We start from the raw sequence: 24,311 nt of genomic DNA, 5'->3' as shown, positions 1-24,311 counted from the left end.
CAATTCGCAGCATGTGGGTGGACTTCACAGGAGTTCTTCACAGGCTCAACAGTCCACCTGCATATTGTCAATTGAAAGATCCAGGGCCTAATTTATTTTCCCCATGTGGATGGTGGGTGGTGGTCACGCTGGCAGCTTCCCTTGAGGTCTGACTTCAGTCCAGCATAGTGGATCCATCACGGAAGAAAGGCAAAATTAGATTTATTTATCTTTTTGCACGTGACTGATTTCTCCTAGTGAGATCCACTACTCTGGACAAACCCCATTCCCTTTGCTTGTCTAGTTGGTATTCAGTAGATATTTGGCTGCTTATGGGATTTTCTCCTCTTTCAGGTCAGGGAGGGAATGTTAAAAAAGCCCTGAAATGTCCCAGTGAAATAAACAAAATGATTGGCATTCAGATTGCTGTGATTCTAGCTTTGTCTTCTCTGCTTTGGAAGGATTTCCCTGGGGCAGGATGCCAGTTCTGCAAACATACCAGCAGGGGGAAACATTCAGAGGGTTTTTTTAAAGTGGGTGGTGGGACACAGCGGGACGAGTTATGACTTCTGCCCAGAATAATGAATCTAGGAGAGGCAAGAGAACTATTCTTGTCTTACTGTATTAGTTATAAATTACAAGGTAGGACTAGTTATGTATATCCTGTTAATGCAACAGAGATAAATTTATATGAGCATATAAACTAAACATGGAAGATTGACAGAGGACGGTTCTGTTTTAATCTTCGTGGCTGTCTTTCTGTGTAACACTTAAGTAATAGGAATTTTTTTTATGGTGCACTCAAGTTTCTGTAGTACAAGAGATTTGCAGGTGCAAATGTCCTGCCTTCATTAACTTCCCCTCCCTTTTTAATTTATGTGATTTCAATTTTCCTTCCCTGTACTGTTAATTAGGGGACCCCTCTAATCAGTACCATTATCACAGTGGTATTCATGTTTAGGAAAACTGCTAAACAAATGCTTGCAAAATTGCTAAATGGCTAATTAATGTCTGTTAATTAAGAAAATTGCTCATGGTAACAAACCATGCCATTGCTGGCAGCAGCTAGAAGGCGAACACTTGTTGAAATTAGTAACGTGGCAGGTATAGAACATCTGCTGCTGTGCTTTTACTGAAGTGTGTGGCTGCTTCACATAACATACTCACAAGGCTTATTTGCTTTCTACACCAATTACAAGTTCTTGGTCTTGATTTTTTTTACATTAACATGCATCAATGTATTCTTGCTCAGAGCTCACATTTTCCAAACAAACTTTCTTTTCATGCTTTAAAGGGGGGGAAAAAATTGGTGTTCTACCCAAAAATTTCAGAAACTGCTGTCTTGTGGTGTTAAAAGCTACATGAACTAATCTTTCTTTTTCCCCCCAGACATGTTAAGTATTGCTTTACTCAAAAGAAACTTTACTTGCATCATTAGGTCATTCATCTTGGGGAAGGATATTGGATCTTTAAGGGTAACAACACAGCCCTGCATGTAGAAATGGATTGGAGTTGTGCCATCCATTTATTGGAGCTAACCCTAGGCTTCAGCTTCAGAAGTATCTGGCACAAACATGGGATGTGCTTATAAACAAGATCTTTGCCTCTACACTATTTTTAATACTTTGTATTAACCATTGACCCACACAGCAAAAGGAAGCCCTTTAAGGTGTCTCCTACCTTCAGGAACGTGTGGGAGGGTAGTGGAGAAGACTTTGTTTTCTCTCCATACGCACACTTTCAAAGCGTATCCAAATGTATTTGTCATAGCAGACTGGTTGAATTCTGAACCATTTACTGTAACGTTGCTGGTGTGCTTTGACAGATGTCCTATTTTTTTGCATATATCATTATTCGTTGTTCTTCAGTTACAAATGAATAGAAACTCAGCTAAAGCAAGACTGGCTTCCCTACAAACAGATCCACCAATAAATCCTTTTTAGCTCTTTCTGCGCTTTCATGTGCTAATCTATAACCTCCTTCTACTGTCTGACCTCACAGGGACCACCTGGTTCTCAGCCCTCGCCACACGCACAGCCTCCACCTCACAATCCTAACAGCATGATGGGACCCCACAGTCAGGTAAAGACACTAGAAATATGTAGGGCACTGATAACGGGGCTTGCGTTCTGTTTTGCTCTTTAAGCTTGTTGGGTTTGATTGTCAGCTGATGTGAATCAGCAGAGCTCCTTTAATCCTCATGGAGCTTCGCTGATTTACGCCAGCTGGGGATCTGATCCTCAAATTTATTCTTCCAGCATCATGCCAGCGCCAATATGAAATGTTTGTTTCCTTTTGATTTTGTATATTCAGTTGACAAAGGATTAGAAAGTCCATTCATAAGTTTCAAATATATGTAGCTATGATACTGTGAGAACTTTGTTAATTTGTGTGGTTTTTTAAAATTGCATTCATAGCACTGATATGAATATATGGTTTCAGTGGTTGGCTTTTGGTTATTGGTATTGGTGTTTTTTTGCTTCATTTACCAATTTTCTTTTTCACTTTGGTCAGGGTCTCCCATGCACTAATTTTTAGCAGCTTTATATAGTACTCTCCAAGTATGTTTAACAATCTCGCCAACAAAAATAATTTGTGAAAAATACAAAAATGGAATGTGAAGATCTGTTTTTACCAACTTAGTTAAAAAAAAAAAAAATTTCTCCAGAAAACTGTGTAGATTGTAACCAGAGTCTGTATGGAATGTAGTAATTCTCTTTATCTCCATGCTGTGAGTGCATCCTGTCATTAAACTAATTTCATGTAATTACAGCCTTTTATGTCACCGCGATATGCAGGAGGTCCCCGGCCCCCCATCAGAATGGGAAACCAGGTATTGTTTTTCCTTCATCTGTTACCTGAGTTAAGTTGGGGATTTTAAACTGAAATTTTTTTGGCAGTGGGCGGGAAAACAGACTTCCACAGAGCTGAAGGTTTCTTATATTCTTAGGTGACTTTGTGGTATCTATCATGCAAATAACATTAACTCACTGTTTAACAAATTCCATCAAAATGTTTTCTCCTCTTTTTTTCCATCAGGGGTTTGTAATGCATTGAATCTCAAGAAACCATTTGCTGGCAGAAATGCAATCACATAAATGTAGTAAATAGCAGGACCTGGCATAGGAAATGTGTTCTCTCCACTGCCAACAGCTTCTTCACTATCAAGAGAGCTTCCATGTAGTACGCAGTTCTGAGTTCTATTTTATAATCGTACAACTTCATGGGAGACAGTCAGGGAAAAACCAAGATTTCAGCTGATATAAACAAAGTTTTGCTGTGTGACTGATGATGGCTTACAACAAAGCTAGCGTAAAAATGTAAATTTTCCCTGGAATCTTTAAAAATCACAGTGATGCATATAATCCTGCTGTTAGAGAACTGGTCCACCAGAACACTTAGATCAGCCGCAGGGTTAAATTTTAGTTGTTTATCCTCTTCCTTATGGCAGCTTAAAAGAAAATGGGGTTTTGTTCACACAGTTATACCAGGGAGGGAGAAGAATTATTTAAGCTCAGTACCAATGTGGACATAAGAACAAATGGATATAAACTGGCCATCAGGAAGTGTAGGCTTGAAATTAGATGAAGGTTTCTAACCATCAGAGGGGTGAAGTTCTGGAATAGCCTTCCAAGGGCAGCAGTTGGGGCAAAAGACATATTTGGCTTCAAGAATGAGCTTGATAAGTTTATGGAGGGGATGGTATGATGGGATAGCCTAATTTTGGCAATTAATTGATCTTTGGGCATATTTACCACTAATAGTCAATGACCTGTGATGGGATGTTAGATGGTGTAGGATCTGAGTTACTACAGATTCTTTCCTGGGTGTCTGGCTGGTAAGTCTTTCCCACATGCTCAGGGTTTAGCTGATCAGGAAGGAATTTTCCTCCAGGGCAGATTGGCAGAGGCCCTGGGGGTTTTTTCACCTTCCTCTACAGTGTGGGACAAGAGTCACTTGCTGGAGGATTCTTTGCATCTTGAACTCTTTAAACCACGATTTGAGGACTTCAGTAGCTCAGACATAGGTTAGGGTTTTGATACAGGAGTGGGTGGGTGAGATTCTGTGGCCTGCGTTGTGCAGGAGGTCAGTCTAGACAATCATAATGGTCCCTTCTGATCTTAGTCTGTGATTCTACGTGGAGAAGTTTTAAGATTGTGGCATTTAGTTGTAATTTATCCTGTTGAACCATATTCTAAGAATTTCGCCAATTACTTCAGTTTCTTTTTAGTAAAAGGTGAAGCACAAAGTACTTCAGAAATAGTTACCTGCTTAGTTTCTATTTCAATAATTTATCACTTTACTGTTACAAAGGCAGACATTTTAAAATAAACCTTCTAACTCTTGTTGGAGCATTACGCTGTCTGTTAAGACACTGTTTTATGAATATGATTTAGAAAATGCCACTTAATTTTCAATATTTTTCTATGACTTTTTTCCCCACCAGTAGTAAGTGGCTCAGTCACCACAACTCATTCACAAATAGTGCTTAAGCATTCTTTCTGTTAGAGAAATTTATGCATCCGTTTTTTTCCTATATCTCTGTTTAGCTGTCTGATTGTAAGAAAAAGTTGCGGAAAAAGAAATCGGTCTTACAGCCAACAAGCGTATCAGTTTGAGTCAGTTACAAGAGACAGATTTGCTACCCGAAGTGTTGGGTTGGTAGAGATAAACATCGACTATCTTACCAAGTACTAAATAAGATGAAACTTCTTATAATGCATTGAAACCAGTATAAACTCTTAACTCCAGCCTTTCCCTGTGCTGTGGGGAATCTTTAAAAATAAAAAAAGCCTGTCCTGTTATCTCCTTTAAAAAAGATTGAGAGTGGACAGTGTGTGTTTCTGTTGGGGTTATAGGGAGTAAATGGGGAGGATTTAAGGAATGTCTACCCGGCTTTATACAACTCCTCCACCTTGTCCTAGTTCCCTTCCTCATTGGTGCTGGTGAAATCTCACAGCCCTGTAATGAGACCTGCATATGGAAAATGATACTGATTAGCAGCTCTATGTAACTTGTTTTGGAGTGCTTTACTATGGAGGACCTCAGCCTGGTTAGGACCTTAATCGTATACTCTCTGGTGCCTGGCACAGTGGGTTCAGGGAAGAGGACTGGAGTCAAGTGACTAGGCAGATCTGTTTCACCTAAAGATGGAAGACTTGAGGATGAGATCAGCTGCTTGACACCTGCTTAGATTATTGATGATGTCCCACCAGTTGAGAATGGCTACGCTGCAATTTTCTCACAGGTTCACACATAAGAGTTCGCAGGCGTGTTCTGATTTTCCTTAGCTAGAGGTTCTAGCTTCCAGTTAGAGATTCTAGCTTTTGGCAAGTGCAGGAGAACAGGAAAGTGAAACTGATTAGGAGCAAAAGTTAAACAGACAAGTCAATCTGTGCTGTCCAGGCCTGGTGAAGTATGGAAAGTCATTTTTTTTGTAAAGTGCAGTTTTACAGTGTCCCTTTAAATCAGGCTTGCAAGAAGTCCAACCTCTTGTGCTGTCCATATTTCAGCAGCAAGGATGGTGCTGAACTATATCTGTAAGTGCTATGGATTAGTCTTCTGCAACATGTTATTTGCACAACACTTTTGATTTTTGTCTAATGGTGTCAAGGCGGAGCCGTGGTTCTTTCCAGGCTTAAGTTGCAGTGACATACTGGAAATGTTTGTGACGTTGCAACTTCAGAATCTCGGCGTTCTATGATTTTGTTTTTATTCACTTGATAATTTAAGTTAATGAGGATAAAACTAATCAGACTTAACAAAAAAACAAAACAAAAAAACCACCCCACTGCATTGAGAGAAACTCACACAGCTTAGCTAGGTTACTGGATAGATCCAGAGATGCAAAAACATTACAACAGGGCCAAATAATCATTACTGCCTCATTGCTTGTTTAGGTGAGAAACAAGTTAATAGCGATGTGAACCATACATAAGTTCATTTATTATTTTTCCTGCTTGTGTCTCCCAAGCTGTAAATCTATAAAGATTTGGAATGAAAACCTTCCCTCTACTCATAGCATTGATGTGTGGCCTGGCCTGCCTAAACTGTCATCCTTCCTTATTGGAGAGTCTCTCAATTTTTACAGCATAATCTATTTCATGTTGGTATTCAAATAAAAGAAAAGCAACTGTTTCAAAATTTAGTTTGCTTCCCCAAGGCATATGATCTGTGTTTTCTCCCCCTTTATCTGCACTGAGCTGTACGTGGAAGTCCTCTTTTGATCTTTAAATAGATTTGTTGTCCAAGTGGAGTATGACTTTGAAAAAAGAAATACAGTGTTCAGGATACTAGGAAATGAGAGGAAAATATACATTTTTAATACTCCTGAGGCCATCTTCATAAGCTATTCAGTAAGAATGTTTAAAATCATCTTTGCAGATGAAATGTCTCTTCACTGGCAAATAAATAACATTAATATATTTACATAGCATATTTGCCAAGTGTACACCTCAAAATTACATTGGCATCAGTATCATTTCATTGAAGTGCTTTGATCAGACATTCGCTCACTCTGACAACCATGTCCCTGCCTTCTATTTACTTACAAGTAGAAGCTTGGAATCGGACCACTAATACAGTAGTGTGAAGGATTAGAGGAGAACTGGGGTTTTGTTTTTTTAAAAGACTGTGAAACAAAGTAGAAAGGTTATGAACGCGAAGTTAGGCAAATTACAGGAATTTATAGAACATGTCATGGGAGATGTCATAACTTCCTCGGCTTGCACACAGCTCCTACCTGTACAAGTCCCTCATTTCCAGAAATAGACTGTCACTTGAATTCTTTGTGTTTAAAGCCTTGAATTTAAACTACATATTTACCTTACATACCTGAAAGCTTGTTTTTCTTCTCCCCCCTTTTTTCCCCCAATTTTTCTAGCCTCCAGGGGCTGTTCCTGGTACGCAGCCACTGCTGCCCAATTCAATGGACCCTACACGACAACAAGGTAAACATGCTCAAGGATGCTAGAAGGTGTCTCACTGTTGGCTTTGGGCAAACACTATTACTCTGCTATAATGACTTCATTGGTTCTACTCCCAACAGGGCACCCTAACATGGGAGGACCAATGCAAAGGATGAATCCTCCACGAGGGATGGGCCCCATGGGTCCTGGTCCGCAGGTAAACTTAAGCAGCACATTCTCTCTCCTGTCCAGTGCCAAATAACATCTTATGACTTCATAAAGTTTATAAGCAAAACATCATCCAAACTATCTCTAGGGGTTTTAAGAGCTGGGAGTTCTTCCCACCTACTCCCCATTAGCACTAATGCATTTTACATTAGTGCATTGCAGCTGGAAAGCCTGCGTTCCGACAAGTGTATCTTCAGAGCTCAGCATCCTCAATAGGGATATTGCAGAAGCCCCTTTTGCTCATTAGTCAGAGGCAGTGCTGTTTAGCTGTGACCATGTAGTACTGGTGAATGCATTATCCAGCTTGCCTTGATAACACTTGAGAGTGCCCACATAAAAAAAAAAAAAGGTAAGTTATTTATACTAGGTATATAAAGCTTCCCTCTCCTGTATTCTGTTCTTCCCTATCCCATTCTATAGACAATTTCACTTCTCTGGAGTTTAAGCCATTCTTTGTTTTCCTGGATAAATCTGACGCTTGCCTCTTTCCCCTCTCTGTTTTACCTTAAACTTCAGGTTGGGGATTTTCCATGAGGGAAAAATTTGCTGATGAGTTTTGGGGATTTTTTCCCCCAAAGTGGGATATGCTGAGTGATCTTCTCATGAGCTTCGGAAAGGTTTTGACATCCTTTTTTTTCCCCCTGTAACTTTTTTCCAAGTGTATTTCAGAAGCTCTTGTCCTTTCCCAGGCATTTCAGCCAACTTGTTAGATTCCTTTACAGTAGGAGCTAAACATTGGCGTTACTCAAGAATGCTCAGATTTTTTTTAAGTTAGCAGAGTAGCACTTTCCTCTGAGCTTTCACTAGCATGAGTAGTAGCTCAACGTCCAACAAAATCTTCTGTAGTTCCTGAATGCCAAATCCCTCTTTGTTTGCATACATACCAGAGAATTGGGGGAACCAGTCCAATTATGAGTAAATTTTAAATGAAGTAGATCTGGGTTAATATATTCTGTCTTTGTGTTGATTCATTTTAACAAGTGAATTTGCATGCTACTGTGTTGACTCACTGCTGTTTGTTCGTTGTGATAGACTTTAAACAACATACTACCACATCTCGGATGTAGGTTTATCCTTCCAGACTTCTTGTTTCCTGTGTTGTCTTCAGTGCTGTTTAACCCTGCAGTAAACGAATGTGTGTTGCGCAGTTTTTCCAGGAGGCTGTTGAGCTAAAGAGGTCTTGTGTGAAGAGAATTAAGAAAGGATTTAACTTATGCAAAACTGTTGAATACTGACAAGAAGGGAAAAAAGTTGATTGAATAAAAATGTATATCCATCTCCTTGTGCACGGGGGGAAACTCCACTAGATTTCCCTACACCTCAGAAAAAATCCCAAGCAATCTTTGCTGGCAAGCTTAGATTCCGGTTGCTTTGTTATACATTGCAATGGTCTGGCACTGTCAGGAACTGGTACAACAAAGCTCTTAATAGTCCCACATGTATGACTACAAAAGCCTGCATCTGTTGCGCTTGCATCAGCCAAGCAAAAAGTGCCATGAAAGTTCTGGATGCTCGCTGCAGTTTGGACAAACCAAGGTGATTGCCATAGAACTTGAAAGTGGTTGTATTTTAATCGAGCACAGTGTAGGTTTTTCTCGGTCACAGGTGGTATTGAAAGTTGTGGTGTTTTAAGACTTTCTTATGCTGGGACTATTAGAGCATGTATGTTGGAGAGAGCGACTTGTTTAATTTTCCTTTAAACAAGTGCAAGCCTGTGAAAATAGACGTGCAGTCTCGCATGTTTTTGAGTCTTCCCAAAACGCTAAAGAAGCGAGTGCTGTGAAGCTTTAGTGCATGCAGGAAATAATCAACAATATTGAACCAGAGTCACCATTTTTGCTGTGTGTAATAAATCGTTGTGTACACACTCACTACCTTCCCAAAGTGTTTTTTCAAGACCTTCTAAAATATTACTTAATAAACATTCATATGGAACACATTTTTATCCAACCAATGGTAACCTGCAGTCATGTACCAACCACCTGACGTGAACTGAAAACCAGTCATCTTTTACAATCTAGCATCATGTTTTAAACTTTCTATCTCTTTTTTTTTTGATGATTGTAGCATTAATTCTGTGAACAGTATAAAGGCATTTGTTGGTGCTGCTGAAGTTAGATGTCAGTACTTCTATTAAATACGGTCTTCCAAGGGTTTTTAACTTCCCTCATTTTAATTCACATTTTTCTGAAGATTGACACCCAACTTCTCAGCATAACAGCACCCTTTCCCCTTTTTCTAATACCTTTAAAATGCTTTGGCCTGTTTGTCTGTTTCTTTCAGCTCCAGTTAGAAGTACTAAGTTTTAACGTGGGGTTTTATGTAGTTCAGCATAGAAACAGAGATTTGATAGATTAAGATTTGCTAGTGATTCCTTCGGGTAACCCTTTTTATCCTCCTAAAAGTACACATGTAGATAAGCTAATGGGCCCTAATTCAGCAAAGCACGTCAACATGGGCTTAAATCCAAAGAGTTCAGTGGGACTTCAGTACATGCTTAAAGTTAAGGAGATGCTTAAATGCTTTGCTGAATTGGGACCATAATGAAATATTTGTATTCCTGCAACACCATTCTGTTGTCCTAGCTGTTGTGCTTTGAGTTACAAATAAAGATATGATGGCAGGAGAATCAGGAAAAAAAACAACCCCCAAAATACTCAGTCTTGTGATTAAACTGAATTTCCCAGATAAATTGGATGTCTTGGGGCAAATCCAAAATATTGGTGGAGTGCTACACTGCCAAATACTAGGTACGGCTCCAGTCCTAGGAATGAACAAGGAGTTTGCTAGAGACACCATTAATCTCCCTCATTCGCAGCGAGAAGAGAGCCTCTTAACTGCTGACTCTGTCTACACTGCATACCTCTTGTGAGGGTGTGTAGGATACATGTAGCTACCCGCCACTGCGAAAGGCAGGCTGTGTCCACGTGGCGATGGATAGCTACACGTGTTGGTGAAAGGCTCTGGCAGGGAGAGGCAGCAGGAAGCTGCCAGAGCCTTCTCCCTTTGTCGCCCTGCTAGTTTTTCACTGACAGGGAAAGGCTCCTGGAGCAGAGAGCTGCCAGAGCCTTTGGGTCTTTTCGCTGCTTCAGGAAAAGACTTCAGCAGTGGGACATGTGGCTTGGGAAGTAGATTACATCCCCAAAGGGTTCAGGAGTGTATGTTACTCTATGCCGAAAGATGTGTGCGGCATAAGTGTATCTTGGGAGATCTTTGAGGACAAATAGAAGTTGTGTCCCATTCCAGTCCCAGAAGGATAGCTGTCCGGATACAGGGCCTCAGGAATACGCACAGTCAAGTTAAAGTGGCGGGGTGGGGGGAAGGGGTTCTCTAAGCTGTCTCAGGGAGATGGGGGACCCTGCAGAATGAGTAAAAGTTTGCAGGGGGAAAATGGGAGTCAGTGTGTCTGTGAAACTGGGGAGCCTTCCTTCTTTTGGGAGCCACACAGGTTTTGTTCCTCTCCTTGAATGGAACACCAGCACCCCGACATGTTTTTTTTTTTAAATGGTTGGCCTAAGCTACTTGCGCTGCCATAATTGCAAATACATGGAGCGCAAAGCAAGTCCGAGAGAGAACCCTTTTGATCAGGCGCTTCATCTAGCGACTGCACTGTTTTTTCCTAGTCGCTGGCTGTCAACATCCTTCTCCTCTTTATCCCTTTTACAGTCGTGGTTTTCTGGGTTGGGTGCTTAGCTCCGTGTGTGGGAGTGGTGGCTTCATAGATAAACCAGCCTTGCAAAACTGCTGAGGAAATAAATTGGTTCAGGCACAGAAGGCTGATGTACACTGTGAAAGATGTGCCCAGATACGTTGGTGATGGGCAACTGACTTGGAGAAAAGCAGAGAAATTCAGCATGAGGACTCCTGGAGCCACAGCATCCTCTGGCTTGGCATTACAGTAGATATGCTCTTATAAGATCAGGTACACTAATGGAGACTCCTGTTATAGGCAAAGCCAAGGGGTGACATAAGAAAGAAGAGCAGGTGCCTGAGTTGGGGAGTTCTGTGTAATGCCTGACATGTTTACAGCATTTCTGTGTTGCATGTCACTTTCCACCCCACCCCATGTACACGTGATTGGGTTTTACATGCTGACGCAGCATCAGATTTGACTATGACCAACTCACTAACTTGCACCTCTTCAATCTGAATAGTTCTGTAGCAAAATTGAAGTCCCTTCCCTTGCAACTCTGTGGGCCATGAACCTCTGTACATATGTTTGTGTGTGTGCCTGTGTGCACATGTCTGAAATGCACATTGTTCTGTGGAGACTTTAAGACCAATCTCCCTTTTTTTTTTGTTTTTTTTTTTTTGTTTGTTTTAAACTGGAGATGTAACCCTAAGAGGACAGGTTCCTTTTCCGTCTTTAGAAGGCTACTGCAAATGTTCATGCTGTTGGCATCTCTTCCGTGCATCGCATTGCTTGCCGATTACACTAGAGCAATAATCTTTCAAGCAGCTGCTTTCTTTTTCTCTGTCCTTCCACCCGTAAACAAAAGAAGTAGGGGAGGGAGGGAGACCACAAGCCAGAAACTGATTTGCCTGCTGGAGTTGGGAGGGGATTTTCCTCCCTCCATAATAATTGTACTGCACTTTTGGCGGGGCATTCTCTTTCCTCTGAAGTGGGCCACTCCCAGAGGCCAGGTCCGGGCCTAGGATAACCCAGTGCTGAGCTCTGCTCTGCAATAGGGAAGCCAAAATGCAAAATCTGTCTGGCTTCTGTGTAAATCTTTTAACAGCCCATGATGTCTTGCGGAGAGCCAATGGAAAGATACCACAGACCTGTTTATTTTAAAGTTTTTAATTGCTTGTATGTTCATCATCATCTAATTTTTTATTAAAGTTCATTTTCACAAACTAACCCTCTTGTTTTTGTTTGTTTGTTTTTTTCCCTTCTCTTTTCTTCTCCGGTTTCCCTTCTCGTTATGGTAGACTGATCCTTGGTTATCATTGCAGAACTATGGCGGCGGAATGAGACCTCCACCCAACTCTTTAGGCCCCGGCATGCCTGGAATTAACATGTAAGGCAAAACCCATGATGCTTTAACTCTGGTGTTTGACAGCGGCTTTGACCCTTGCTTTGAATGACTTTGGAATCCCAGTTCTGCGTTGCTGTTGTGCTGTATCCTGATGTGCCATGTATAAAAAGCCTTTTCTTTTTCGTTTAAACTCTAGGGGCCCAGGAGCTGCTAGACCATGGCCTAATCCCAGCAGTGCTAATTCAGTAAGTGTCTGTCTTTTTTATCGCTATTAGACTAGAGCAAAAGTTTTTGTACGTGAGCATCTCTTCGGCTACGTCTACACTACAGGATAAATTCGAATTAGCTTAAACCGATTTTATAAAACAGATATTATAAAGTCGATTGTGCGCTTCCACACTAGGCACATTAATTCGGTGGTGTGCGTCCATGGTCCAAGGCTAGCGTCGATTTCTGGAGCGGTGCACTGTGGGTAGCTACTGTAAAATAATGAGGCCAATAACGTCGATTTGCGTCCACACGAACCCTAATCCGATATAATATCGATTTTAGCGTTACTCCTCTCGTTTTGTAGGAGTACAGAAATCTATTTAAAGAGCCCTTTAAATCGATATAAAGAGCAGCGTAGTGTGGACGGGCGCAGCGTTAAATCGATTTAACACTGTTAAAATCAGTTTAATACCGTAGTGTAGACCAGGCCTTCGAGTGTGACTGCCTTCTCGTGTCTTTTGTTACAACTTCCGACTAAACCCTCATCTTTAGAGACAATCAGTCTGCAGGTATTACATGGACATGCCTGAGTATCAGGACAGGAGAGTAGTGTTATACCCATTTTAAATGTGGGCAAACTTCTGGCAAACATTCACCATCTTCCATACCATAGAGCGCTTCCCAGCGCAGGTGTGCGAGCATTCAGCTAACTAGAGAAGATTTTTATGTTGCACAGCGTTCCATTAATTTGGTTACTGCCTTGGTGTGTCTAAAAGTTAAGGTTGTGTTTCATTGGTCTGATCTGTTCCTTAGCCAGTTTTCTGTCCATTTTCTTTGTAATTCAGGGAAAGGGTGTGATACTTTGCAGCACTGTGTGCACCAAAAAAACAGTAGGGGAAGGAAGGAGACAGGATCTTCCAGCAGCCACCTGGTCATTGGGTGACCACAGATGTGTCTGATATAGCAGAACACCCACAACCTTGCCCTTGAACCATTAATTTTTCTTGCCTTTTTGTATCCTGCCAATAGTAGGGTTTTGGGGATGGGATAAGTGAAATACTGTGTGCCAGCATATTCAGTGAGTTGTGGGCATTTATAACACAACAGTGGCCACTACTGTAATTCAGCCTAATTTCCGCTTCAGTTTGACAGAGTGGAATTTGTAAATCTGGATATTATTGATGAAATGCTGAATTTCAGATAGTCACCTATCTCCTGTGATCTGTTTATAGATTCCATATTCCTCTTCATCGCCTGGTACATACGTGGTAAGTTCCTTGGCTGAGTTCTTATTTCTAGCCAGATTTCAAGTATATACATTACAGATCATTGACTCTTTGTACACCTGTGTGTATGTAGATATAACTTATTCGGACTTTTAAATAGAGTCTCGGTGTGAGTTAAATGTGTATAGTGTAGCCATGTCCCCTCTATCCTGAGTTGGTACAAAAGTCTGGGCAGAGGCAGAAATTCTAAAACGTAAGAATGTTTGTTTCTAGAAATCTGTGCGTCTTCTGGGTACCCAGAACAGACTCCCTCTTCTGTAATTGTAAAAAAATGTTTTAGAAGGGGTCCCGTGGACGCTGCAAATGATTTCCACTCTCTCCCACGTATACCTCTCAAATACATAAAAAATTCTGATTTTGCTCGAGGCTTAAACAAAGCATTGTACTTTGGCATCAAAGGTTTTAGCAGGAGATTAATGCTTGGCTGAATACCAAGGTGAGACATTGTTGCTGACAGCAGCAGGATTGTGCTGACCTATTGCAGTATGTGTTATCACGGTGGTTTCTGATGTGTGTTTAATCTTGTCTACAGGGGCCCCCTGGTGGTGGAGGTCCTCCAGGAACACCGATCATGCCTAGTCCTGCAGGTAAAATTCAACAGCTGACAAATTCAGCACTAAGAAACCCAAATTTGCTGGGTGTTCTTTTGACTGATAGCCCCCTAACTCCTCAGTTCATGCTCAACTGCTTCTCTATTGGATTCCTGATCATATGCAGTAGTATTGAAAGAAGATTTTGGTGTTTGTTAGGATGGGGCTTTGTATTCATTTCTCCACCCAGGATTGAGTTTCAAGAGGGTGAAAATTGGGGAGAGGGAGAGCTTTTGAGAACAGTGTGAGCATATATGAAGTGAGGAAGATGGAGGGAGCCCTTCTGTGTCCAGATTTGTTTCCCTGAGAAGCAATAGTCAAGTCACTTCACGTTTAATCCCCATGTTACTAAAGTGAACCAGCCTTGTGAGCTATGTAAACTCGAAATGTGCAAAACGCTGCTTGTTCTTTGACAAAATGTCCTTATAAAAAATTGAATATGTTTATTTGTTATTCCGTTCATGCTGGTTAGCAAACAAAAAGCAAGGGAGTCATTTTGTACGGTTTAGGGGCTGAGTAATCAGCTACTGCTTGCTCTTTTTAAAAAAATAAAAAATCAAGTTAAGATTAAAAATTGTATTAGCTACAAAAAAAAATCCAATCTGTTTACTATAAAGGTTTCCTGTGCCCTTCTCTTCCCCCTCACCCCCCCAATTTTAACTTTGATGCTTCCTCCTTTAAAAAGTCAGGCTGTGGAAGCTGCCATTGTGGTGCTCAGATTTACAATGAGGACTTGCAGGGGCTTTTGAAAACAACTTTGCAAAAATTCTGCTTGCCACAGTAGGCTAATTCCCTTGCCCCCAAATTTCTAATTCTTTTTGGATGGGTCAGTAAAATCTCCCACAATGCTTTTTCTCCTCCTTCCCCACATAAAGGTGGGCATGTAGATTCTGCATCTGGGCTGGTAAATAAATTTTCTCTTGGCAGTTTTGCAAGGCTGATTTTGTAATTGTTGTAGTGATCAATAGGAGAGGATGGCGGGTGGGTGGGCTCAAGGGAAGTACCCTTGCTCTGTAACTGTGGGTTTCACAGCTGCAGGGGTGGAGCTAAAATGTGATATTACGACTGTCTTTCTGCTTCTGCATTTTTATGAGAACTCTGACCTACATTTCAGACTAGGTCATAATAAAACAATCCATATGTTAATGGGTACTGCTAGTCACTGCCCCAGTATTCTATCGCAGCAGCACACTTGTCATTTGTGCATTTATATATTGTGACGTGATTAAAATGGTTTGTCTATTACTATGTGCATTATAAAGACACAGGTTCCTTTTCCATGCTGGTTCGGGGATTTGTTTTTAATACCAGTATTGTAATAATGTTGGAGGATAGTTTTGAGGTGTTAAGTGATACATAGAAGCAAATTATCTTTCTACCCCTCTTCTGACGAGCAAGCCCTGTGATTCTCAGTAGTTGAATTATTTTCACAGTTGAATTTCTGTGATTAAAAACTTGATGAATCTTCATTAAATACAAATTAGCCAGAAAATGATGATACTTAAAGGGAATTTTAGGTGATAAAATACAAAAGAATGAGTTCAAGTGGCATGAGTTTGTTTTAATTAAGAAATGAATTAATCACTCTGACTTACTGGGCTTCACTGTTCTACAGATTCAACCAATTCAAGTGACAACATCTACACAATGATTAATCCAGTACCGCCTGGAGGCAGTCGATCGAATGTAAGTCTGCTTTCTAATCATTTACATATCAGATGCCATAACAAATCATAATTAACTTCATCAGTTGAGGGTAGAGCAGTTTAATTGATTTCAGCCATTGGTTACAAAATAGAAATAAAACAAACCATCAAAAAGTGATTAATTCTTCAGCAACTTTGTTAAATTTTTATGCTTATTAAAATGGTGCCATTCACGCCACTCTGGTCAAGATCATGTCAGCAACGCATCCAGTTAGCAGTTGCATTTAAAGGGATACAGTCAATTTATAGACTACTCATTTTCAAAAATTTGGTTCCAAGCACTGCCTGTTTCTGAGATTCCCCCTGCCTGCATGGGTGGGGTTTTTTGTGATCATGTGTGAGATGTCGTGTGTGTCCCTCCCCCCCTCCCCCCGGAGGGTGAATATATAATAACAAAAGCCTGCATCAAAGGGGAAGCTGGCTCTTAAGGGCAGAACAGTGAAACTGACTGGACCGAAAGCTAGGGATTTTCAAAGGACGAATTAAATTGCAGTGGGATTTGGGCTCCTCTGACAATCACAGCCCAAATCAGTGAACTGGATGGCGGGAGAGGGCTGTGTTCATTGTGACGTTGATGGGTGTTGCAGGTGAAAAAGATCAGAGCAGACTGACCTTTTTTGGAGTATGTCTACCCTGGAATAAAAGACCTGTGACACAACTGTGGCTGGGCTGGGTCGGCTCATGGGGCTAAAAACGGTTGTGTTTGTGCTCTGGGACCCCCCTTTGCAGGGTCAGAGAGTCGGGCTTCAGCCCCAGCTTGAACATCTACACAGCAATTTTACAGCCCTGTGAGCCTGAGTCAGCTGACCTGGGACAGCTGTGGGTGTTGGCTGTGTTGGGCCAAGCTGCAGCAGTTATATAAAACAGTAATATGTCAAACCCATTTTTGACAAGGGGAGGGGGACAGTTTTGCCCACATTGGCTGCGTATCTGTTTATACAGACGTTTGCAGGTTTTATCTTCAGCTTATGTAGGTAAAGTGACTCGAGTGGGAACTCCATTGGCCATTTCCAGTAATGTGATCTTTGCAGATCTAGGGACAGGGAAACAAAATGAGGGCAGTGGTGATGATAGTAGTGCCCGCTCGATGCTCTCCAGTCTCCCAACGAAGGTGGGCCCAGCTCCAAGGAGCTGATGCGTTCTTGAATCTGCCTGCCCCTGTTCAGTGTGGAGCCTGGGAGCATGACATCCATAAGTGGCTGCATTGGCTGGATCAGCTGTGAGGGTCCATCACTCCTGTCTGTGGGCTGAGGAGGAATGGTGTGGGGGTGGGAACACATCACACCCATCCACTTAGAAAAAGAAATGGTGGTGCCAGAAGGTGGATGTGTCAGAGCGTGACGGTTCGGTGCTCGGTAAGAGAGGAGCTGATCAGCAGTGAAGAGTGTTCCTCCATCCGGCCTGTTAGCAGGCCTGGTACTCTAGGCCTTGCCTGAGCAGAAGCTGCCAGTTTCCCTGAATCCTGGAGTGCTCTTCAGCTCAGTATGGGGTGCCCAGCTGCCAGCTAGCTTCAATGATTTTATTCACCAGGAAAACAGCAGAGTATGGCTAGATTCCCTCACCTGTTCTCGTGGGTCAGGAGCCTGGCAGATGTGAGGCACTTGACACCGGGATATCAGACTGCTCAAGAGCAAACACTATTGGCTGACTTGAGCTGCATGAGTAGGCCCCAAAGGGAGGCCCATCCGTTCCCCCTGCAGACAGATGCATAATGGTCACAGCACAGGGGGCTCGGGTGGATCTAGCAAAGGCGATCATGTTGAAGTCTCACTGATCCCTGGGAATGTGGTGGGAGCAGCACTGGGGGAAGATGGGAGGTGGTGTAAGGAATATGGCTGGCTCCCCCAGCCAGCCGTTGAAATGTGCTGCCAGGTGGGTGGAGCGTGAGATCTTTGTCCTGGATTTGCAGTGGTAGATCAGGTTCTGCACTCTTCAGACTGGAGGTGGTTTTGCTATGGCGTGATCTTGGAATACCCCCTCCTGGCCAGAGAAGTATGTCACAGTGGAGTGAAAGGGAGGGAGCCAGTCTTTGCAGGGCGCAGCATGTTGACACTCATGTTGGGTTACAACAGCTGGTTCACTTGGGGATATGCTGGTGGGGAGAATGTGCCCTTTAGACATCACTTCCTGGCTTCAAGGAAGTGTTAACTATTTGGGCAAAGTAGCTGCAGAACCATTGCGTGTGCCTCTGTCAGCTGACAGAGCACAGCAGGAGGGGCCAAAGGGTGACCTCATGCATGTGTCTTGAGCACAGGTCTCACTGCCGTATGTTTTTGTGACTGTTTCTGTAAGAGGGGGGGTTGAACCCCTGCCCCCTGCATAGCACCTTGGAGCATTAAACCAGCTGGGAGAAAGGAAGCCCTCCCCAGTGTGCTTGACACCCGTCATGTTACCCACTCCCCTCGCTGGGTGTCTTGGCTGACTTGACAGCGCTGTGATTCAGCCCCTATCAGCCCGCCACAATGAGTTATTTCCAGAGCGGCAGGGGGCCCTGTATGCTGCGGGTGTCGATAGTCCTAAAGGAGGGATATTAGTTCCTCTGTAAACGCTGTTCATAGTGGAGGTTACAGAGGGTGAAACCAGAGCCCTGCTATTCTGTGTAGCTATAGAGTCGGGAGTAATTGAGTCGAAGGCCAGAGGGGACCTCCAAAGTTACACAGACCACACCACCACCCGCACACTAAATCCAACAGCCAGAACTGGACCAAAGTATTATAGCCTGCATCCCAGTGATGTAGCTATGCCAACAAAACCTCTGGGTAGGTGCCAGGGTGCTGACAGAAGAGTGCTTCATCTGTGAACATGGTGTTCCTACCCTGTTGGAAAAACTTCTGCTGCTGTGTAGGCTTAGCTCTGCTGATGTAGAGTAGGGCTATGTAGTGTAGATGTAGCTTTAGTGACTGAACAAAATGTTTGCTGGCACTTTCCAGAGGCGGTTAAGTTTTCAGGGGGTATTGCTTCCCAACCCAACGGGCGCCAGGTCACCGTTCCGTGTCTGGACAAAACTGGGATCGTAGAACATTCTGCTCTGTTTTGAGGCCATTCTTACCAGTGGATGGGCTGGTCTGCTTGATGCTGATAGGAATACGGGTCTCTGATTATGGGGTTACACTTTCTGTTTTCTTTCTCAGTTCCCAATGGGGCCTGGTTCTGACGGCCCAATGGGAGGCATGGGAGGTATGGAACCACATCACATGAATGGATCGTTAGGTAAGCTAAAGGCTGGCTGAGCAGGAAGTGCACTAGACCTGACTCTTAACAAGCTGTTAATGCTGATCTGCTGTTCAGGATTAGATCTCTATAAGGGAAATGTTATTGTCTGGTGGTTTGTCCTGCTTTGCTCCTGGCATATTGGTCAGTGATTTTGGAGGCACGTGTGCACTGTGAGCTTTCAGAGGTCTGAGAATCACCCTATTTCCTCTGGCCCATGCCCCGCACGGCCCTCTTTTGCCATGACCTACCTGTCCACCCACGTGACTGGATACTCTTGTGTTGTCACATGGAGACTAGCCACAGGCTCACTGGAGCAGCATTGATAGATTCAGTCAGAAGAGGAGCTTAAACTCAAAACCGGTGTTAGTGTTTAATTGAAAGCAGTAGAAAGGCCCATTAACCTCTCGAGTCAGTCTCCTACGGTGTCCTGCTGTAGGAGCTGTGCTCTAGCTTGATCAATGTCAGAGTACCACAGGGAGAGCCAAGGCCTCTGCAACTAACCTGCCATTATTACAGTGCCATGCAGTAAGAGTGCTGGTGCTATGCAGTCAGGTGAGCTGTCCTCAACTCCCTGGAGTTCAGCATATAAAAGAGAGGCAGCTGAGGCCCCCCACTGGTCCTTCTACCAGAGGCAAATGTTAAGAGGTGTGGGATTAGCACAGCTGCGACCTGTATTGCCTGCTGCTAGCAATGCCCCGGAGTAGCTGCATGTAGCAACAGCCTCCTCTTTCTGGATGGCATTCTAGGCACCTGCCCAGCATGCTCCTGCACTGAACAGGCTAGCCAAGGAGAACTACATCAGCTGTGAGCAAGGAATGTAACTAACGTGCAAATAAAAGTTCCCTTTCTTCCCCTCTTTTGATAGGGTCAGGTGACATAGATGGACTTCCAAAAGTAAGTGTGCACTGTGGTGACGGTAGAGGTGAATCACTTTCCTTGCAACCGTAGCCCTTCCCTCCCTCATGAAGCATCAGCAGTGAGAAAATAGTGTGTGTGGGTGGAGAGGCGCCAATGTAGGGGGAGCAGTAGAGGGACACAGGGGGGGCTTTCTCCCATGCTGTAGCCCTTTCCCAGGAGTCATTTGCTTCGGCACTAATGGAAGGTTGTATAAACGCAGCCGTTCTCTCCTGCTCTCCCACCAGCCACTTGTAGTCGCTAGCGAGGGATTTTGCCAGTCTGTGCCCAGTGATATATTTGAGACATACTGACCTTCACCTTCTTTTGTCTCCTTAGAATTCTCCAAACAACATAAGTGGCATTAGCAACCCCCCGGGCACTCCTAGAGATGATGGTGAACTGGGAGGTAACTTCCTCCATTCCTTCCAAAATGACAACGTGAGTTGCTCAGACACCCAATCTCTAAGCCCCTTCTCTTTTGGTATCACAGAATTTATAAGGCTCTGTCTCTGCTTCCTGGTGGGGCCCAGGGTTTGAAGGGGCAGGGGTGATCTCTGATGGTAGAGAGAGCATGTTGTCACTTAATACAGATCTAGCTGTGGTCCAGGGGACTCAGCACGGGGGCTGGAAGACAAGAAGCCCAGGTTCCTAATCCCGATTCTGCCACTGCCTTTCTGTTTGACCTGGGAATGTTGCTTAAGCTCTGTGCTTTGGAGACCCCCTATCCAAGTGAAACCAAAAAGTAGCGATGGTCACTCTTACCTGCAGTTTGTGCTGCGTTTTGAGATCTATTTCTGAACAAGGTGTTGAACCAAAAAGCATACAGGCTAGATAAGATGACAACAGCATGGAACAAATGAGGCTGAGAGGAGAGAAAAAACATGACAGCAGTAGGGTCACATAGTTGTGGAACCCAGCTCTGTGCCCAATTGGTAGGATTTTTAATAAAGTGTAAATAAACCGTGCTGGCCCCCTTTCTAGCCATCATGTGCGTGAAATAGACGGGTGAAAGTGAGCTGCTGTGGTGAGCTAGAGACTCTGTGAAAGCCTCCTTTATACAGCTGTGCTGCTGCTCTGAAGAGCAGGGAAGCTGCAGGTCTTATCTTGGGACCCCCTATTGATGCTCGGACGCAGTTTTTCTCAGGCTTGCAACACTCCTGCTGTTTCCGAGCTGCCCCTGAGCAGACCCTGCTAACCGTGCTCGCTTTCAGCTGCGAACAAATGTGCACTCATCTTTGAGATCTGCAGAGCATTTTCACATTGGATTTCAAGCTCGACAGATGAGAGGCTCCCCCTTTTTTTTTCCTCACCATATTTAGCGTTATATACATGCATGCATTTAAATTGCTTCCTACCCCATACTGTTTTGCTTATTTTCTCCCTGGAAGGACCATTATGCAGTGGATTATGTGCTGATAAATTAAGAGTCTCTAGCATATTCTATCTTTCTGATTTATTATATCCAATTATGTTGCTTTATAGTTTTCATAAGCCAGAGTCTTACTTTCATATCCCCTCTTCCCTGGCCTTGGCGGCGTTTGGTATTTCAGTCCTGTTTGCCCAGTACTCATTCTGTGTTTGTCTCTTTCAGTATTCCCCCAGCATGACGATGAGTGTGTGATTTCCCTCCCCCTTCCTCCTCTCCAGGATAAAGAGAGTCAGCTGCCATTCGGAGGATCTAAAAGAGATTATGCAAGAAGAAGCTAGGTGTATTATTGGCAGAGAGACGCAAGGGGGGCAAACCCCAGTTTTAGTTTCATGCAATAAAAAGGCTGAACTTTTTATTCCATAAAACATGAAGGACAAAACTTAAAATATGTCAAGACGTGACAAGATCCTTCTTGTGGTGAAGGATTTATATATGTACATGACTTTTTTTTTTTTTTTTTGGAAACAAATGGAAGCCTCCAGTACCCAACTCCAACCTCTTTGCTTTGTTCTTTTAAGCCTGTTGTATGTTTGTTTGTGCTGTGCTACACCAGGAAGCTAGTCTAGATCTGAAATCTCATGTTGTCCCTGTTGTAGTCCTATTTTTTTTTAAATAAACTGGACAGTTTACAATTGGTGGTTTTTCTTTGGAAGGCCTGTTTTTGTTTTTGTTTTTCTTGTTTGCAGCACAACGCCTCCTCCTCCAGAAGAGACTCCTCCACCTCATAGAAAGTTGTTAATGCAGTTGGCCCCCTCATAGGATCACATCCTCAAGAATTCATTGTGATCTTACTATCTATGACCGTGGCATGCACTGTATTAGCCTTTTTTTCCCCCTCTCAGAATACAAGGAGAGTTCAGTGCTTCCCCCTGCAAGAATCCTTGACCTATTTCCCCCTCCCCCCAAAAGAGAGAGAGAGAGAGAGAGGGTTAATCTGACCTGGGATTTTGTAACTGTGATCTCAAGCTAACATCTTTTGTTGATTTTTTTTGGTTTTGTATTTTTTTAAAAAAGATGTGATCTTATCAGGGTTTCGCTGTATGTGTTTTGGAACTGGATGGAGATACTTTAAAGTAGTTGTTCAAATGTATACTTGCTATTCTGTAGGCTCACTCTGTAACAAAAAAATAAAAACAAAAATGAGAAAATTACCTTTCTTGTGGTAGAGGTGACTACAGAAAAGTAACAAACCAACCGTGTTAAAGTGACACTCGCCAGAGTCTGGGGATCCTGTACATTACACTACCCTGTAGTTGGTCTTTGTTTTATAAATCTCCACTTCTGATCCATGTATATCATATTATGTAAAATACTATCTCCCTGGATTTCCCTTTGTGCCGATTATTGAGAACATTGTATCTTGTTTCAGTGTTTTTTCTTACCTTGTAGTCTGGTTCTAAAATAAGAGGGAAAAAAAGTAATTATTATACATTGTAGTTTGTGTATGATATTTGTTGAAAATGTTTTATTAAAGGGATGTCTTTTTTTCCGCACCCCTTCATTGAGATGTTTTTTGGGAACATTGGCTGGTTTTTATTATTCTGACTGCAAGACATGAGATGACAAACTTTTTTTAGTGTGTAATATGAATTTTTTTAAATGTTTTGCCTTCTTTTTCCTAGGCATTTTAATTGTGCTTTACCTGTAGAAGGTGGGTGGGGTTGAGGATGGGGCTGGGGGTGGAAAAAGGGTTCAGTCTCATAGTTACAGTCAGGTTAATATTTAAAAATAAAAAAAAAAATCAAATGAAGATTTGTTGTATTGCTGAAAATCCGTGGTCTCCAGAATGGGTCATCTTTTTTTTGTTTTGTTTTTGTTTTTTGAAGTGAGAAATGACAGACCGGTTTTAATGTATTTTAAAATGAATAGCTAAATTATTGTCTTCATTGGTATGGGATGGTTTTTGAATGAAACAGTTCTTTTTTCCCTCCTCCATGCTGTAATAAATATAAACATAAACATTTGAGTTCAGGTCTCTGCTGTTTGTTATGAGAAAGCTGGGCACTTTGTTTTGTTTCTAATGACTTGAATGCTTTCTGTGCAGTTTTAGGGGGAGGACGAGTGTATCCACTGAGGATTGGCCATTTTAACCGCTCCCCCACAAGGAACTTGTATTGAGACATTCGGTTCCAGACAGAGCGGTAAGGTTAAAAAGGGGTGGCAGGGCCTAGCCCCAGCTTTTATACACTGGTTTGGCAGTCGCAGAGATGCCACTAAGGGGCTGGTGGCGAATTCCTTCAGCCCAGAGCCACGGAAGACTGAGGAAAGCAGCTCTGTGCCCTTTTTCCTGCCCCATTAGGCCCTAGTGTAGAGGTGTGCCCGTAGCACTGAGTTCTGGGCTGCACCACCACCTTGGAGAGGCAGCTATAAATTAGAATAACGCCTTATGCCGGTGGCCATTTCAGCCCACAGAGTGCCCAGAATCTGGGCTGCACGGAGGTGGTATCAAGTCAGGCTGCACCTTCTGAACTAGGCCTCTAAAGAGGTGCCACGTAGAACCTGACCCCTCAGGGCAGGGGAAGTGGAATGAGTGACTTCCATGGTATCGATAGTTTCCTTAGGGCTGTGCCTGCTAAGGTCCTGATCTGTGGGATATCTTTGGAAGCTTGTCTCCTGCCATGCTAGGATTGGAAGCTTTAACAGTAATGTTGGATGGGAGGGGTTGAAATGAGGATTTCTTCATCTTAAAACTGAAATTTGGATGGACTGATCCATTGGAAGAATGTTACAATTCCCCATCTTCAACCTGGCTTGTGGGGCCAGATTAAACTCAAGGGGCTGCTGAACAGAAAGGTAAACATACAACGTGGTTGCCTAAAAACTTTTCAGTCTCGTGTGAGCATGCTCGCCAGGAGAGAACTGATGGGGCCTGGAGACACTTCTGTT

At 42.9% G+C, this 24,311-nt stretch overlaps 1 protein-coding gene across 8 annotated transcripts in view; it reads left to right on the top strand.

The window, feature by feature from the left end:
* Positions 1 to 23,391, top strand: part of SSBP3 (single stranded DNA binding protein 3) — a 140,545-nt gene extending 117,154 nt beyond the window's left edge. For 3 of the 8 annotated variants that reach the window (XM_032766923.2, XM_075067631.1, XM_075067630.1), the window contains 13 exons: positions 1,981 to 2,061; positions 2,753 to 2,812; positions 6,863 to 6,929; positions 7,028 to 7,104; positions 12,048 to 12,136; positions 12,291 to 12,339; positions 13,537 to 13,572; positions 14,123 to 14,177; positions 15,796 to 15,866; positions 19,018 to 19,096; positions 19,965 to 19,993; positions 20,333 to 20,434; positions 21,588 to 23,391. In XM_032766923.2, the coding sequence (XP_032622814.1) occupies positions 1,981 to 2,061; positions 2,753 to 2,812; positions 6,863 to 6,929; positions 7,028 to 7,104; positions 12,048 to 12,136; positions 12,291 to 12,339; positions 13,537 to 13,572; positions 14,123 to 14,177; positions 15,796 to 15,866; positions 19,018 to 19,096; positions 19,965 to 19,993; positions 20,333 to 20,434; positions 21,588 to 21,617 (825 nt within the window). In that variant the 3' untranslated portion in view covers positions 21,618 to 23,391. The remainder of the gene's footprint in view (positions 1 to 1,980; positions 2,062 to 2,752; positions 2,813 to 6,862; positions 6,930 to 7,027; positions 7,105 to 12,047; positions 12,137 to 12,290; positions 12,340 to 13,536; positions 13,573 to 14,122; positions 14,178 to 15,795; positions 15,867 to 19,017; positions 19,097 to 19,964; positions 19,994 to 20,332; positions 20,435 to 21,587) is intronic. The other 5 variants (XM_032766924.2, XM_032766925.2, XM_032766926.2 and 2 more) reach the window with 5 other exon arrangements.
* Positions 23,392 to 24,311: the final 920 nt, after the last annotated feature.

This window comes from Chelonoidis abingdonii, chromosome 7 (assembly GCF_003597395.2).
Source record: "Chelonoidis abingdonii isolate Lonesome George chromosome 7, CheloAbing_2.0, whole genome shotgun sequence".
Classification (NCBI taxonomy): Eukaryota; Metazoa; Chordata; order Testudines; family Testudinidae; genus Chelonoidis; species Chelonoidis abingdonii.
The sequence above is the reverse complement of the archived record's forward strand: the minus strand, read 5'-3'. Positions and strand labels throughout refer to the sequence as shown.